A 14,778-nucleotide genomic window follows, 5' to 3' on the forward strand; every position below is an offset into this window, starting at 1 on the left:
AAAATGTGTGGGGAATTAGGTGATGTTCTGCTGGTTTTGGCAGTTCTGACTTCCATAGATCAATTTTAAGTAATTTTTATAAACACCATGCTTTCCAAATTCAAAGCTCAGAAGGTAACATCATCACTGTAACCACTGCAAATATGTTCACACTAACAGAAGAGAATGCACTTGGGAAGAATAATTTGATTCAATTTTATTTTGTCAAATTTGAAATGAACCTGTCTGGCCATTTATTAGCTGAGACAGAAATAATGTTATTTTGCTCTGGATCTTGTAAACTTTTTGGAAAGGGAAGATGAAATTAAGAATTTATCTTGCTCAGAGTTGTTTCTGTTTGTATCATGGTTTTATAAAAGTTATCTTGGGGAAAGTTATTGGAAGAGGTACCAAATAGTACTATGAAATTCCTAGAACAAAAACGATGGATCATTTAGTTAGATGGGTGTTCAACTGCACCAGCAAAGTAATAGGGACAGGAAGGGGGAGAGAGTACTTATTTGCCCTCAAGAACTACACAGAATGCTGTTAGTTTTCAAGGCAGCAAGTAGACATGTCTCTTCAGAGTTATTCACCAACACAAGACTGAGAACTATCTTTTGGGACCCTCAGTAGCACCTGTGCAGGTATGACAAATTTGCCTACTTCCACCACAGGCACATAAAAACTTTTATACGTCAGATATTCATGACTCTGTATTAGGTGCGTTTCTTCCCTGGCAAGTGTCAATTTTAAAATTACTGCCACAGTTATTCAAAGCTGTTTACCATACAAAACATTTTTCTCCCTTAACTATCTACCCTATAGAAAATTTAACTCCACACACTGTAGGTTTTTTTTAAAGGTCCTAAAAGTGCCTTTGGCATGAAAGCTATAAAGTCACTTTATATTTCCTATTTTAACCCTTCAGAGAGAGATGAGGATCAAAGGACTCAATCCTTTTTCAGGACAACGTTGTCTCACACTTGAGCATTCTGTGTGTCGGTGCTTAGGAAAGGTTTATAGGAGCTGTTGGAGGCAGCCTATTCTGAACGGGTTACAGGTAGTACTTGCAGCTGGAAAAGACATTTACTGGAACCTTTCTGGAGGAAAGGGGTGGCATCTAGGAGAAAGTATGGTGGGAAACGGGGTATCTAGCAGTATTCAGAAAGGTCATCTTAGGTGTAGGGTCTTTGGCTCGGGGGAAGAGGTAGTAGTAGAGTGCTGGAGTGGGGGGCCCTTTGCAGGTCAAGAGGAGTGACGTTTGTGTCACTAGTATACACGAGTAGACAACAGTAATTTTTACCTGAGAAAAATTCTTCTCTGAGGGTGGTTTGGAAGGGAATGGAGGCATTGAACCATTGGAAAACTCTCAAAATCCGGAATAAAAAGTCTTTACTGATAGAAACAGTGGTATGGGGATGTTGCAATAAGGTATGTTACAGTAAATATACTTTCAAAATCAAGGTTTCTTTGCTTGTCCCTTTACTATTTCTAGTAACAGTATCACTGTAGAAATGAAGAATTCCGTGACACGTAGGCAGAAGCTGTCACCTCCACATCACTGCTTGACAGTGTTTAGACTCTGATGGTTCACATGAAATGAATTCGATTGCATTTCAAAAGACAGCAAAAACTACATTACAAGACAGTCACGACAGTGTTGTCCTCAAACATCAAGAGAAGTTTTTCTCACCTTTCTCTGAGTCAAGGTTAAGGCATGTCAATGTTAGCTGAAAAATCTGCATGTGCAAGTTCAGTGTCTAGTTTAAAAACCATAAATTCTCTTGTACATAATTGCTGATCTGATTGCAGCTTCCACTAATTTTCAAGCATGTATTTCTTCTTTGACTGCTACGGTAATTTTTTGTGTGTTTTAGGTAAATAAGCATGCATTATTTTACAAAGATGTAAGGAAGGTATGAAAACCCTGGAGTTCTTCACCATGATAGAAATTTTTCTACATTCCACAAGTAACATATATTCTCTCCTTACTTTCTGGAGCTTATCAATGTTATGGATGATACAGGTTCTGCAATCATGAGTATGGTGTCAACTGAGCTGTAGGGCTATTATTGGAAATAAAAGTTTGACTGATTCGCAGTTTCACTCTTTCCTTATATGACATTAATCTCCAACTTAAAACAGTTTTCATTTAGTTTAGTCAAATCTTTTTTATTTAGTCAAAAGATTTAGTCAAGTCTTTTACACAGGTGTGGCATAGCTGGAAGAAAGGGCATAACTAATGCTGAAAGCATTCAAATAACAAGAAGAGTAAGCATGAGTCCAAGAATTGAAACTAAGCCATCATCCATCAGTGAGTTCCTGCAGCTTTTCAGGAGGGGCACAACACCGGTGAAGGTTCAGCTCCATCCAGTTCAAAATGTTCAAGCTGAAGCTTTAAGGCTAAGCATAGCTTGAACATTTGTCCCCTTGCATAAAGGTATTAAGACAGCCTCTTTACATTTTAATAATACGGCTATGTGTTGTCCTGTTTATGAAACAGTACAGAACACGCTTATTTCAGAGTCCCAGTGAAGATCTCATAATGCTTATGATTTCTGCCAAATTTGGAAACCTATGTGGCTAAGAGAAAATAGATGAATAGGCGATTGACTTTTTAAGTAAAGCATAGGATGGAAGAGCTGGCTGAGCCAAAAGCTATTTGTTGGATGTCTTTGATCAGAGTCATGTAATGCCATGGTGCCATTTCCTTCTTTCTATAAGAAGTTTAAAGCAACATCAGCTTCTTGGGCATGTTGGGAAGTCAAATTCATTAGTATAGTGTTAAAATTGTACTCCCAGAAGTGCAAAAGGTGAATAAAGACTGTACCGTCATAGCAATAGATAAATAGAATGTGGTCTGTCAAAGGAAGAGGACCTGAAAAACTGGTATTGTGTCTTCCAATATAAATTTGTTTCTCACTTCTCTGATACATAACAAGGAGCATTTGCCTTGCGTAGAAATTGAATATTTATAAAGAAAAGGATAATAATATTTCACAATGGAAATTGAGCTGATTCTTAGCTTCCCTCTGTTCCCAAATGTTTGAGACTCCTCTACATTTATCAGTTTTAAGCTCAATTCACAGACATTACACTGGGAAATTAAAACGCACTTTTCCCCTCGTAGTAAGGGATTGCTGCAGGATCACAGCATCTTTCTCGAGGGAAGAAGCCCATTGCCCAGTGTCAGAGCCTCCTCTTCTGGTCGACTGAGGGGTAGCATCAGATTTACATAGCTGGAAACGTTTGTTTGCCTTTCCAGCCACGGAGACTGAAACAGAATGGGATGAGAGAGATGGGAAACAGGGGGACGTTTGTTACTGTTGGCTGCATTTCATGTGAGGTAATGCTAAAAGCCGTGCTGCTGCTCAGTATTAGAAATTTGACCTTCGCATTCAGAAATGGTTTCAGAAATACTGCATTTGTCTGGTTTTGCCACTGAACTGGAGAAAAAAAAATTCTAAAATATCCTACCAGGAATAATCTGAATGAGAGATTCTTTGTCAATCACAAAAGGAAAGAGCTAAATAAACTGATTATCAGGCAGTAATTCTTTGGAAGAAGTTATACAGCTGCTCTCAGACACTTCCTGTTTCATCCCTTTGCCCCCTGAACACAGGGAAAACTACTACCTTAAAACTACCATGAATATTAAGTCAAATGGAGAATGCTACCCTGGCACTGCTGAGCTCCTAGGAATTCTAGTGCTGAGTTACCAGCATGCTGGTATTCCAGCTAGAAATTGTTTGAGGAGTGAAACCAAAACTCCATTCATGTCATAAAAGTAAGCAAAGTCATCAACCATCATTTTTTATGGTGGTCCTATGATTTTCCTTTTGCCTACTGTTAGTGTCCAGTAACACCAAAACCTTGAAAATGCATTAGAATTAAGGAAATATCTGGCATTTCTCTCATTAGCAGTTGAAACTGATACTTTATAATCAGATCTCCTTGCATGCCCTTTTATTATGGGGTTTAGAAAGGAAACCCGCAGTTAGCTTGGAGAAAAGCCACTGAGTTTTCAGGGTAACAAACAAATATAACTCCGGCATATCCTTTTTCTTCGCTATTGCCTCTATTTTATTTTTTTAAAATATTTGTTTTGTCCCTCTCTGCTAGCATGCAAAACTCATTTGCACAAGTGGTGACTTAATTTATGAACACGGCCTTGTGCATTTATGCCTCTTTTACAACACATTTTTAGAGAGAATCCCTGTTTTCTGTTTGTTTAATGGTACTTGGAAGCTTGCATTAGGCCACTGAAAGGTTGGGTTTTTGCTGTTTTCGATGTCAGGGTATAATGACTGAAGTATGTAATTCAAATGTATTTATTTAAAAAGGCATAGTCTGAAAAATGCTTTTGGAATTATCTGTTTCTATAGCCTCAGGCAGCTATTAATGCCAGCTAAAATCTCTTCCTGTTTATTACTAAGAAAATGTTCTCAGTTCATTTTATCTGCCTTACATTTTTGATTCAAAACATCTTAAATGTATTTAATGTTATGATTAATTATATCCTTAGACCTTTAGGGGATTTTTTGCAATTAATTTTAATTAATCAGGCCGTATTATCTTGATTTTTCAAATGTAATCTCCCTAAACTTAAGTATGCAATATAGAAAAATCCAAGAGGGGAATATGAAATATTTATCTTTCTTGTGAACCTTACTATCAAAATCAGTAAATGACATTAATGATAACCAATACTAGCAAAAGTAGAAAATCAGAGGCCAAATTATTCTCAGGCCTATGTTTCATGCAAGGCTGTGGAGGAGATGCATGTAAGATGTGAAAGATGGCGACTGAAGCAGTGCCAGCCCACAGGAGGCAAAATGTCACTGCAGGCCACCATCTGCTCTTATACTGGCTTTCACCAAGGGCAGACTGTGGGTTCCATCCCTTCTTCAGGATAATGTCCCCTGCCTGTCCCTGTCCCCCAGAGCTGGACTGCAGTGTGCTGCCAGCATTACTGGTGGGCCTCTTAACTGTGAGCATCACGGCGTCTGGGTACCAGTTATGGCAGCAGTGTATCTAGGTCCAGAGGGAGAGGTTGAAGTGATCCTTCTTCTGCAGCCAAAGCAATGTAGCCCAGGTTAGGCTGGAGCCAGGAGCTTCTGAGATAAACTACAAATTGATGTTATGGCTCTAGAGAAATCTGTAAACTGTCAAGCATTCAAATAGTTTGTTGGGTACCTCAGCTATAGATTTTTTTAACCAAAGCATGTAATTACAGACAAACAAAAGTGATGAATAAAACAGCTTTTGAAACTATATCATTCGTTACTTTAAAACATGTGCTAATGAGTTCCAGCACTCAGGATGCTACGTTCAAAAGGCAAACATTAAAGAGATGTTAATCAATATTGGAATCTTGCTATTCATGTTCCAGTCACTGAGCCTTTAGAAGTTAAAGAATAAGAAAACTGAGAGTAAAGGTATAAAATGCCCATCTGAAAGTGAAGTTTGTATTCCTTTTTGGTAAAATTGTCCATACTGCAGGTAGGCAGACTTCCAAAAAGTACAGAGCTGTGGTCACTACACGCTGCCAGTAGCTAGAAGGAAATGAGGTAATTTAACCCTAAGGGTGCTCTGTGCTTCCCACAAAGTGCTGAGTACCTTCCAGTCCTAGGGATTTAGATGGTGTTGCACCAGAATGAGCATGAAGCAGTGATAGGGTGTTGTAGGCAACATAAGCACAGAAGTTTTACATGAAACTTCCTTGGAACTCATGGGACAACTTATTTCCAGCACTGCGTTGCTGAAAAAGCAGTATTTTTCTTCTTTGATATTACCTTTTATTTTGCTTTCACTAAGCTGCGTTAATAGCAAATCATTTATGAAACTGAAGCATAGTACTGCGTTTTTCCAAGATGAGGTTTTGGTAGAATGTTTCTAATTTGAGCACCAGCAGGGTATAGCTATTGTAGGAGAGATTTCTGTGACTTCGACTAAGACAATACATCCTGCTGTCCTAGTTAGGAATATTGTCTGGGACATGACAGTAGGATCATACACTCATCATCTACATACTCAGCCACACATTCCTTCAAGTGGAAATTATGCAGAAATGATCAGAATAGAAGCATCCTATCTGTTGAGCAGTACCTGTTCTCGAGTCCTGTTGGTCTATCTGCTAATCATGCTGCATGGCCTAATTAGCATGAACCAGAGCCTATGAAAGCAATGCAATGTGTGGGCTTCAATAACTTGAAGTGTACTCATGGAAAAATAGAATGGTGTGGTTTAGAATGATTATGTTTTTATAACAATGGCATTGACTTCTTTGTTTGCATATTATCTCAAATTATTCTGACCTCAAGTTTATTTTAAGATTTCTTAATTATCCTAGAAATTAATCGACAGTGTTGGCTTTATATAAAATTATTGCTATGAGGTTGACTAGTAGCAAATGCTTTTTAATGTTAGACTTTATTTGTTAATTTCAACTAAAACCCAGTAAAAAAATGCCTGACTATGTTTTGCTTCCCTTATTTTGAAACAATGCATTTCTTTGTTGAAAGTCTTCCCTGAAAGGTTGGATGCTTTGGCCCCAATCTATTTATTGCAAGTTTATCAATATGTTTAGAAAGCAGTAAATGCAGATATGTTATTTTTGCATGTGTTCTATGATTGCTCTTTTCTTTTTTTCTTTTCTTGGCCTGCATGTTTGCTACTACAGGAACCTGCTTGGGAAATCAATGGCAACAGAACAACCTTCAGTCCTCTAACTAACACGGCGACTGGGCCTATGGGTAGTATGTTAGCAACCAATGGAACGTTTTCAGGCTACCTCAACAAGCAAGAGATCAGCTTTTCAAATAGCTCTGCCTACTTAAAGACTACCACAGTTAGATCTTCCATGTCCTCTCAGTCTGTGACTCCTGACATTTCACCTGCAAAGAGTAATCTAGGTTCAAAACTAAGCCCTGTATTGACTGATGGCAATAGTCCTATACACCAGCTGAGCCCTGCAAGGCAGTATAACAACCCTATTGGCCTTTACTCAGCAGAGACTCTAAGGGAGATGGCTGAGATGCATAAGTTAAGTCTCAACCGAAGGGCTTCGGAAGGTGGACTTCCTAGAGGGTAGGTAACCTGGTAACATATTTAATATTTCAATTAAGTAATGAATTTGCTGAAAAATGAATGTAATAATACCTACCCTATTGTGCATTTGTCTGGTAATCATGATTAAGGTCTGGAACAATCATTAAATTTTCCAGTACCCCCCAAAACATATATGCAGTACCATTACAGAATAACTCTTGGTCTTTGGTATCTGAATTGCAATATGGATTGGCAATAGTCACCAGAGCATGAAGAGGAACACTATGACTGAAGTAACTGTGATGATCTCAGGGTTCTGGCATTTAGCGATTTAACTAATGCATGTAGTCTCATAGAACCAAGTATCACTGTCGGCCGTTATAGAAGCTGCTATAAAACAGATCTAATCTTTGGCACTTTCCTGAAGAGAAATTGCTTTGACCAGCAAATCTGACATGCTAGTCTGCTGGAGTGTCCCGCTATAATTCCTGCCTTAACATATTGGCTTTCCTATGCAAAATGAGTCAAAACTGCAATATTTTGAATCGTCTGGTTTGAACATGGTCTGTCTCACGTTAGCTTTGCTCTTAACTTGTATGTAACAAGGAATGATCTCTAAATACTACCCAGATAGTTTGATCCCACGTTGTCAAGGTTTTCAGTGTTACTGTATTGCAGATCAACTGTTTTATAAGTACGTTTGTGAAGTGAGGCGCTTGGACTACAACACACGAGGAAAAGCAATGAGAAGCAGATTTTCCTAATTTTTCTGCCTTCATGTATTAATTTGCAAACAAATCTGTAATTTTTTTATTTGTGTTTATTTAAAATGAAGATAAATTTCTTATTATGAATATAGGTAAAAGTATACTTTCGACACCAGGGACTTGGCTATATGAGGAAAAACAGAAAATTCAGACAATCCACTCAAGGTCTGATAGCAAATGCATATTTTCAAGTATTTTATATCCCATTGCGGGACCTCTTTGCAAGAGTAAAACCAAGGGGTTTTAAGTTGTAGCAAAGTAAGGATATTTTATCCTTATAAAAGAGCATATATACATGTTCTAGATGATTCAAGCAGTTTAGATGATTCATTGTAACTCTCTTGAGCACTTGGCATTAACAATCCTAATTAACTTATCTGAAAAAATCCTATCCTCCCTTCTCATACTGGATAATTAAGAAAGGCAATTACTGTTTAAAAGAAAATAATTTCAGTTAGTAAGCAAGATCAGCAAAATAAACCTCAGAATGCTTCTCTCTAACAGTTTTCTTGAGGAAAACTAATCCTTGTCTTATTTAAATATGCAGAGTTTCCTCGGAGTATATCTCCCTTTCTCTCATTGTCTTCACAACCCTCCTTAAGATCTGCAAGGGTGAGGGTAAAGGGGCTGTATTTTTGATGGCTCAGCATTTTGACTATTTTTTGTTATCAAAATTACAACACAGCTGCATCCATCACTCACCAAAGTCAATGTGAACCAGTCTATTGATTCCAGAGGGCATTGTGATAGGACTACATAATATGACAGTGATTGTTGGGGTGCAGAAAACACTTCACTGTCTTCACTCTGTGCTTTTCCGTGTTTTATGTCTCCTTTATATGTACCCACATTAGTGCACGCCAGTGGCAGTGCACTGAATTAGAAAGCAAGGTTCTACCTTAGAACAACCATCTGAGGTTGGTTTTTTTTTAGTTTGAACAAAATTTTAGGGAATTGCTGCCTATCTGCCTGTAATATCTGTAGCACTGATGAACAAATAAGAACATTTATGAGACATCATCTAAATGTTCTGCTTAAAAAATTCAGCCTTTATCCTGCAGCCCAAGAACAATCTGAAAGGATGAAAGAGCCCAGAGCTACTAAGTACATGTGTCTTTTCAGGTAATTCCTCTGAGATTTAGAGAATTGTATATCTGTTTACATGCAGAGAAAATTCAGAGTTCAATAATCCTGTCATTCCCACTTCCACTTGAGTGTTACCCATGAAGTGAGAGGCATCTCTCCTACTGCTCTGTGGAGAATAACATGGAATCTGTAACTACCTTGGGACTTGCTATCATCCATGATAGTCTCAGTCTCATTGTGGATATATGTGAAAGAGTGCACAAGGAAAGCACTGTAAGCTCTGCAAAATCAGCTCTTGACTTTGTTGTGGACATTCTTATCATATAGTACAACATGAGATGCTGCGTAAAGATTGGGAAATTATGGTGCTCCCAAACTGTGAACTTATTATACATTCAGGAACATGCTCTTAGCAGTATCGTAAAAGCTATAAGAAAATTCAGGTTTGGGTGTTGATCTTAAGGTATATTTCATATTTCAATTTGGTGTCCTTTCCACCAAATTGTTTAAACTTAATTGTGTGAATTGCTGTTAGAGGTTTAGCTAAACCCTTTGGAAAATCCTATCAGAAAGCAAAAATTAATTTTGAGATTATTTCCCTGATCTACAAAGAATAACAAAGCATCTGTTTCTCTGTTACATTTTTACATTAAAGCTTTATCACCCTGGCCGAGGGCGAAAAATAGAGGTGGCCTGTTAAGAGTGTGGAACTTGATGTGCTGAAAGCTCTGGAAAGGAGAGTATTAATAAATACGAAGAGTGAGTCATAGCTTGTAACATGTGGTTCTCTTTCATTCCAGTGTAAGTTATTTTTCACATTGTAGGTCAAGGGCCGTAAATACCTGTCCCACAAGTACGTGCCAGGTGGCTTAAGTTACTGGCTTCTTACTGTGTGACCTCTGTGAGCAGCAAGTTGGGTGTTTCATACATGTCCGTATTTAGAATCAAGCTAAAATAATGTGTGGCTCTGAACTGGAGAGAATTTTCTCATCGCATACTGAACATAAGGAGAAGTAAAGCTTTACTCTTTTTGAGGGAAGCTATAGTAGCCTCTTCACATCTAAAAAATCTTTACTGAGACATGTGGCTGTTGAGCCGTTCTTAGTGTGTGCACATAATGATTTTTATCTTTGAACATATTTTTATATGCAAACACGTGGTTCATCTAATTAAGGTGTATTTTAGGAGTGGTAGTTCTGCCTTTAAAATATTATTTTATGTGTAAGGCAGAGGCCTGGATTAGAAGATTGAAGCAGGCATCAGAGCCCACTTCAGAAAATGATACTATTCCACTATGTTTCATTGTAAGTGAGTGCCCCGCTATCCTGCACACACCTAAAATGGATGTAGGATCACTTATGTGCTTACAGGCTACAGCTTGTTCCTAATACATCTCTACTGGTTCCTGCAACAGACTGATCTATTTGGCTTAATGTAGGGTTTATAAAGTTAAAAGAATATTCTCAAATCCGAGAGTCTGAAGAACAGTAAGTGCAGGTGATCTGTCATTGCTTTTCCATGGAAATGCAGAAGTGCAAAGCCTTTACTGCAGCTTCGTCTCATTAGTGGTTTTGATCATGAAAAAGGCAGCTGCATGAGCCAATGCAAAAGGACTGTATGTAAAAAGAAGCAATAATATCAAAGGTTCGGCAAGGCAAAAGCACAAAGAGACAAATCCACTTTGAATGTCACTCCAACAGTATAACATTGCTGTCCAGTGTTCTGTATCAATCCCAGATCCAGAAATGTTGCAACAGCAAGTTGGAAGGTTCACTGCCCACTTCTGTCAACAGCATTCTGTGCAGCTAAATAAGAAGAAATGTTTATTAACCGATCCTGGACTCTCTTCCTCTTTATTTTGTGCAAAATATGATTAATTACTCTTCACTCAAGATATAAGAGCAAAATATGGATATTCTAAGCTTTGAAAAGAATAAGTTAAAAAAAAAGTCATAGCCCAGGAATGCTATTCATGCAACTACAGAAAGAGTTATTAGCAAATAATATAATAGTACAGCCTGAGCTCACTATCTGTTCATTGCTCCCAGCTTTGTCCTATATTGTGTTTCTTTGGAATTACTGTGCAAGCCACCATCACTTCTCGTTTATGCAGCGAAGCAGGATGTAGCATGAACATATGTTTTTTCATACCGTGTACATACCAGATGGAATAAAATATCCTGATACGGATATCCAAAAAAACACATAATGCATGGACTTCCTTCATTTCACGTGGAATAAGTTAGGAATGACCATTCTGAAATTAATTGGCTTACACCACTGTTGGCATAATGTAGGTACAGTCAGATTTAGGCCAATAGTTTGTTAAATACAAAGGCATTTTCCTCAGTTTTAGATTTAAAACATCTACCAATATATTCTTTGGATATTCTCCAGCATGTAAAAGACCAAAAAATCAATCTTGCAATACCAGCTCTGAGGGCAGCCTGAGGAGAACAGACTTCATCCCTGAATATTTAGTATGTGAGGGAAGAATATAATCTCCACCACTCATCTGCTATTTTCAGATGAGAATATACTTTGCAAATGCTTCTTTCTTCTTCCCCACCCCTCTTCCTCTACACTTTGGTAATAGTACTTTTAGGGATGCACAGCAATAAAATCATGTTCAAGGGTCAGCCAAAATGCCATGGTACCCTACTAAGTCCTAGTGGATCAACTATAATCCCTACGTTTTTTCCTTTCTTAATCATGTTGGGGTTTTCAGGCATACATTTACTTTTTGTTCTTATTTGTGGATGGTCTGAAAAAAGCTTTAGTAAGCTTTTGTAAATACCCTTTGCCCTTTGCACTCTAAAAACTATTGACTTTTTCTGTGTGGTTGGTTTTGATGTTGTTTGTTCTCTTTCTCTTCTTTTAGGTCATAACCAACACCGCTGCCAAGTTAGTATCACTTCTATACAGTGCCAAGTATTTGTGTTATGCTGTATGTGTGAAGATTTGTTTTCTGGGGTAGCATGATCCCTTGTGTTCCTGCTGTGTCTACTTGCAAATGGAAGTACTTTTAAAAAATGGCAAGCATCATCAGCTGCCACTGGTGTCCAGCAGTGCTCCCTTCTAAGCATACTATGTGTTCGGCATTTCTTGATGATGTTCTAATGCTGCAAATGGAGTTAGCATCTGAGTTTGCTCGGTTCTTGTGAATGCTTTCAGATGTTTTTGTCTCTACAGTCTGGGTTTAATTCCTCCTAACTCTTTAAGTAGTCTTCATGCTTTCAGGATTTGGGGAGCCTTTTCTGAGCCTTTTTTGGTGTATTATTACTGGTGTATTTTTAGCCTCAACATTAAATTAATTTCCAAAGTCCCACTACACTAAAATTCAAATTTAGGTTGGTATGAGATACTGACATGGAAAAGATCTAAAAAGTACTTTACCTTAGTAAACATATTGCCCAAACAAGAAGCAATGATTGATTTAAAAATGTGATTGATCTGCTCTATTTAGGAAAGTTCACAGAGTCCTCATCTCTGATCGTTAGTTTTTTAAGGACAGAAGATTGTCTCTAAATTCCCACTTTCTGTCTCTGAACTGAGTGTTGTCCAGAAATTACTGGAGACTGGGTTAAATTCAGCATAAGATAAAAAATTATATTAGTTAAATGTCAAATTTAAACTGACAAGAGAAGGTTAGAAGTAGTAGAATACATAAAGTTGAAATCATATTTAATGCATATAATTTACACTGATCTGGCATTCTCTGTTGATTGCAATGAGGTGTGGGTGTTATGTCATGCAAATGATGTAAATCCTTTAGAGTGATGAAACTTCAGCAAATTTACATTGATAATTATTCTGTTATGATTGTCTTAGAAAGTGTCGTGGTTTAACCAGGACAGAAAGCAGAAGTCACATTGTCTGGGTGTTGTTCATCTTGCTTTGGGATTTATTCTTCCTGATCCTTTTCAAGCTTAGTAGAGCTATCCCATTCATTTTGCAGAGGTGCTCCAGCTGTCTCTAGGGTCTTACCTCTGCCACTTTGTCCCAGAGCACAGTACCCCTTACAAGCACTAGTGTCTTCTGTCTACTTCCAGAGTTAAAAAGAAAACTCTGCAGTTGAAAATCTGTACCCTTTTCTCTTATTGTTATGGGAATCTTGTTAACTTAGTGAAAGTTTTGCCTTGGTATGTGTAATGTGACTAAAACCTCTTGAAAGACATCACTGAAACTGTTTAAATACCCCAAGTGAAAGCCTAAATCACTACTGCTGCTACCATTAGCGAAGATTAGGCTGTTCTAAGATTACTAGCTTTTATTTGTGTAATTGATTGTGGAAACCAATTGCTTTGAACTTTATTTTTTAAAAGTGGCATATTTAACCTCTGTCTTTTCATTCACGCAATCTTCTCAGATTTTGGGTTTAAAATCTCTTCAATACTTCTAACAGTGTGGGGGAAAGAGAACACTAAATTCAAGATCTCGAGGACCTGTGTGTTCATAATTATCTTGTGATCATTTTGGATATTACAAAGAAAAGAGATACCATTGTTAAATTAAGGCATGTGCATGCTGAAAAGTTGAGAGTGTAACAACCTGCACATCTCTGCACATCACCCTTCAGCAGATGATGTCAGTGTAATAATAATAATATTGTCATAGTTGATGAATAGTTAATGGAGAGATATTTTAAATGTGAAAATGTCTTTGTAAAAAGGTGATTTTCACTTTTTGAATGCATAATGCATCTTCCCGGTTCCCTCCCTTAAAATGTTGGTGTGTGTAACTAAAGCACGTGCATATTTATGTCTCTGTTCCTTGAGCATGTGGCTGTTAATGTTCTATCAAATATTTTGAATGATGTGTGACTGTCTCTTACTGTCCATTTTCAGTCAGGGCATCCCACCAAACAAAAGGCTGAAAACATAGTGGAATCCCCTGCCTGGGTTCAGAGGTGGCACATCACCTTTGATAATCTCTGGAAGATCAAGTCAGATGACTGCCAGCTTTACTTGGTTTTCCTTCTTCCTCCATGCTGGGCTGAGAGTTCAAATTTAACACTCAAACATCCTCTGTGGCCGACCCACAGCAGACAGGCACACTATTGGTCCCTTGCCAACCAGAGAAGCTGTTGTTCAGTCACATGAAAAAAATCAGTGGAAGACAATATAATGGCTTTAAACTGAAAAGGAAAATTGTTCCAATCAAATGGGATTACATTTTTCAGAGTTTCTTTGGGGGGGGAGATATATGCATTTCCCGCTTTGGGGCTCAGTTCAAAATGAAACCTTTGTGAAATATCTGTTATTTCCCAGAGGACAGAATTCTCAGTTTTGCCCAGTTGAGTGAGTGTACAGAATCTATACTGCTGGCATCCTCCTGCTGCTGGCAGGACAGGAACAGCAGACTAGAGATCCACCTGATCTCCCATAGGTTAGAGAAGAGCAGCTACCTCAGTGACTGACAGCTGAGGTTGTACCTTGCTCATTAAACTCCAGGCAATACTCAGTCCTAACTCCAGGACTAGAACAATGTACAACTGGGCGCTACAAGGAAGCCAGGTGCTCTTTAGCAGCAGTCTGACATTAAACTGACTTGTTCTGTTGCAACGGGAGCTTCAGTTGACTTGCTCATGGCTCAGTTTCTCAAATAAAAATCCTTCCTCATAAATGGAGCCACTGGAAAATATGGCGGCTACTCTTCCAACTGCAGTTGTCCCGTTGATTGCAATGTAGGATATTTTGATCTGAGAAGGAGCATTTATCATGCTATGGCAACACTTATGGCTGGCTGTACAGAGATTTTGGGAAGATTATTTTAGTCTTTGTGAGGAAAGTTTGAAGATTAAAAGGCGCAAGTACTAAATTTCACTATGATTAATAATCCAGACAGAAAGTACTGGAACCTTCTAATTAACAGAGGACCGGACATCTTTCAC

At 38.0% G+C, this 14,778-nt stretch overlaps 1 protein-coding gene across 16 annotated transcripts in view; it reads left to right on the forward strand.

The window, feature by feature from the left end:
* Positions 1–14,778, forward strand: part of LDB3 (LIM domain binding 3) — a 130,081-nt gene that overhangs the window by 56,492 nt on the left and 58,811 nt on the right. For 12 of the 16 annotated variants that reach the window (XM_069796088.1, XM_069796086.1, XM_069796090.1 and 9 more), the window contains exon 5: positions 6,665–7,071. In XM_069796088.1, the coding sequence (XP_069652189.1) occupies positions 6,665–7,071 (407 nt within the window). Of the gene's footprint in view, positions 1–6,664; positions 7,072–11,766; positions 11,790–14,778 lie in introns of all 16 variants that reach the window. The other 4 variants (XM_069796093.1, XM_009915188.2, XM_069796099.1 and 1 more) reach the window with 1 other exon arrangement.

The sequence above is a fragment of the Haliaeetus albicilla genome, chromosome 11, assembly GCF_947461875.1.
Source record: "Haliaeetus albicilla chromosome 11, bHalAlb1.1, whole genome shotgun sequence".
Taxonomy (NCBI): Eukaryota; Metazoa; Chordata; class Aves; order Accipitriformes; family Accipitridae; genus Haliaeetus; species Haliaeetus albicilla.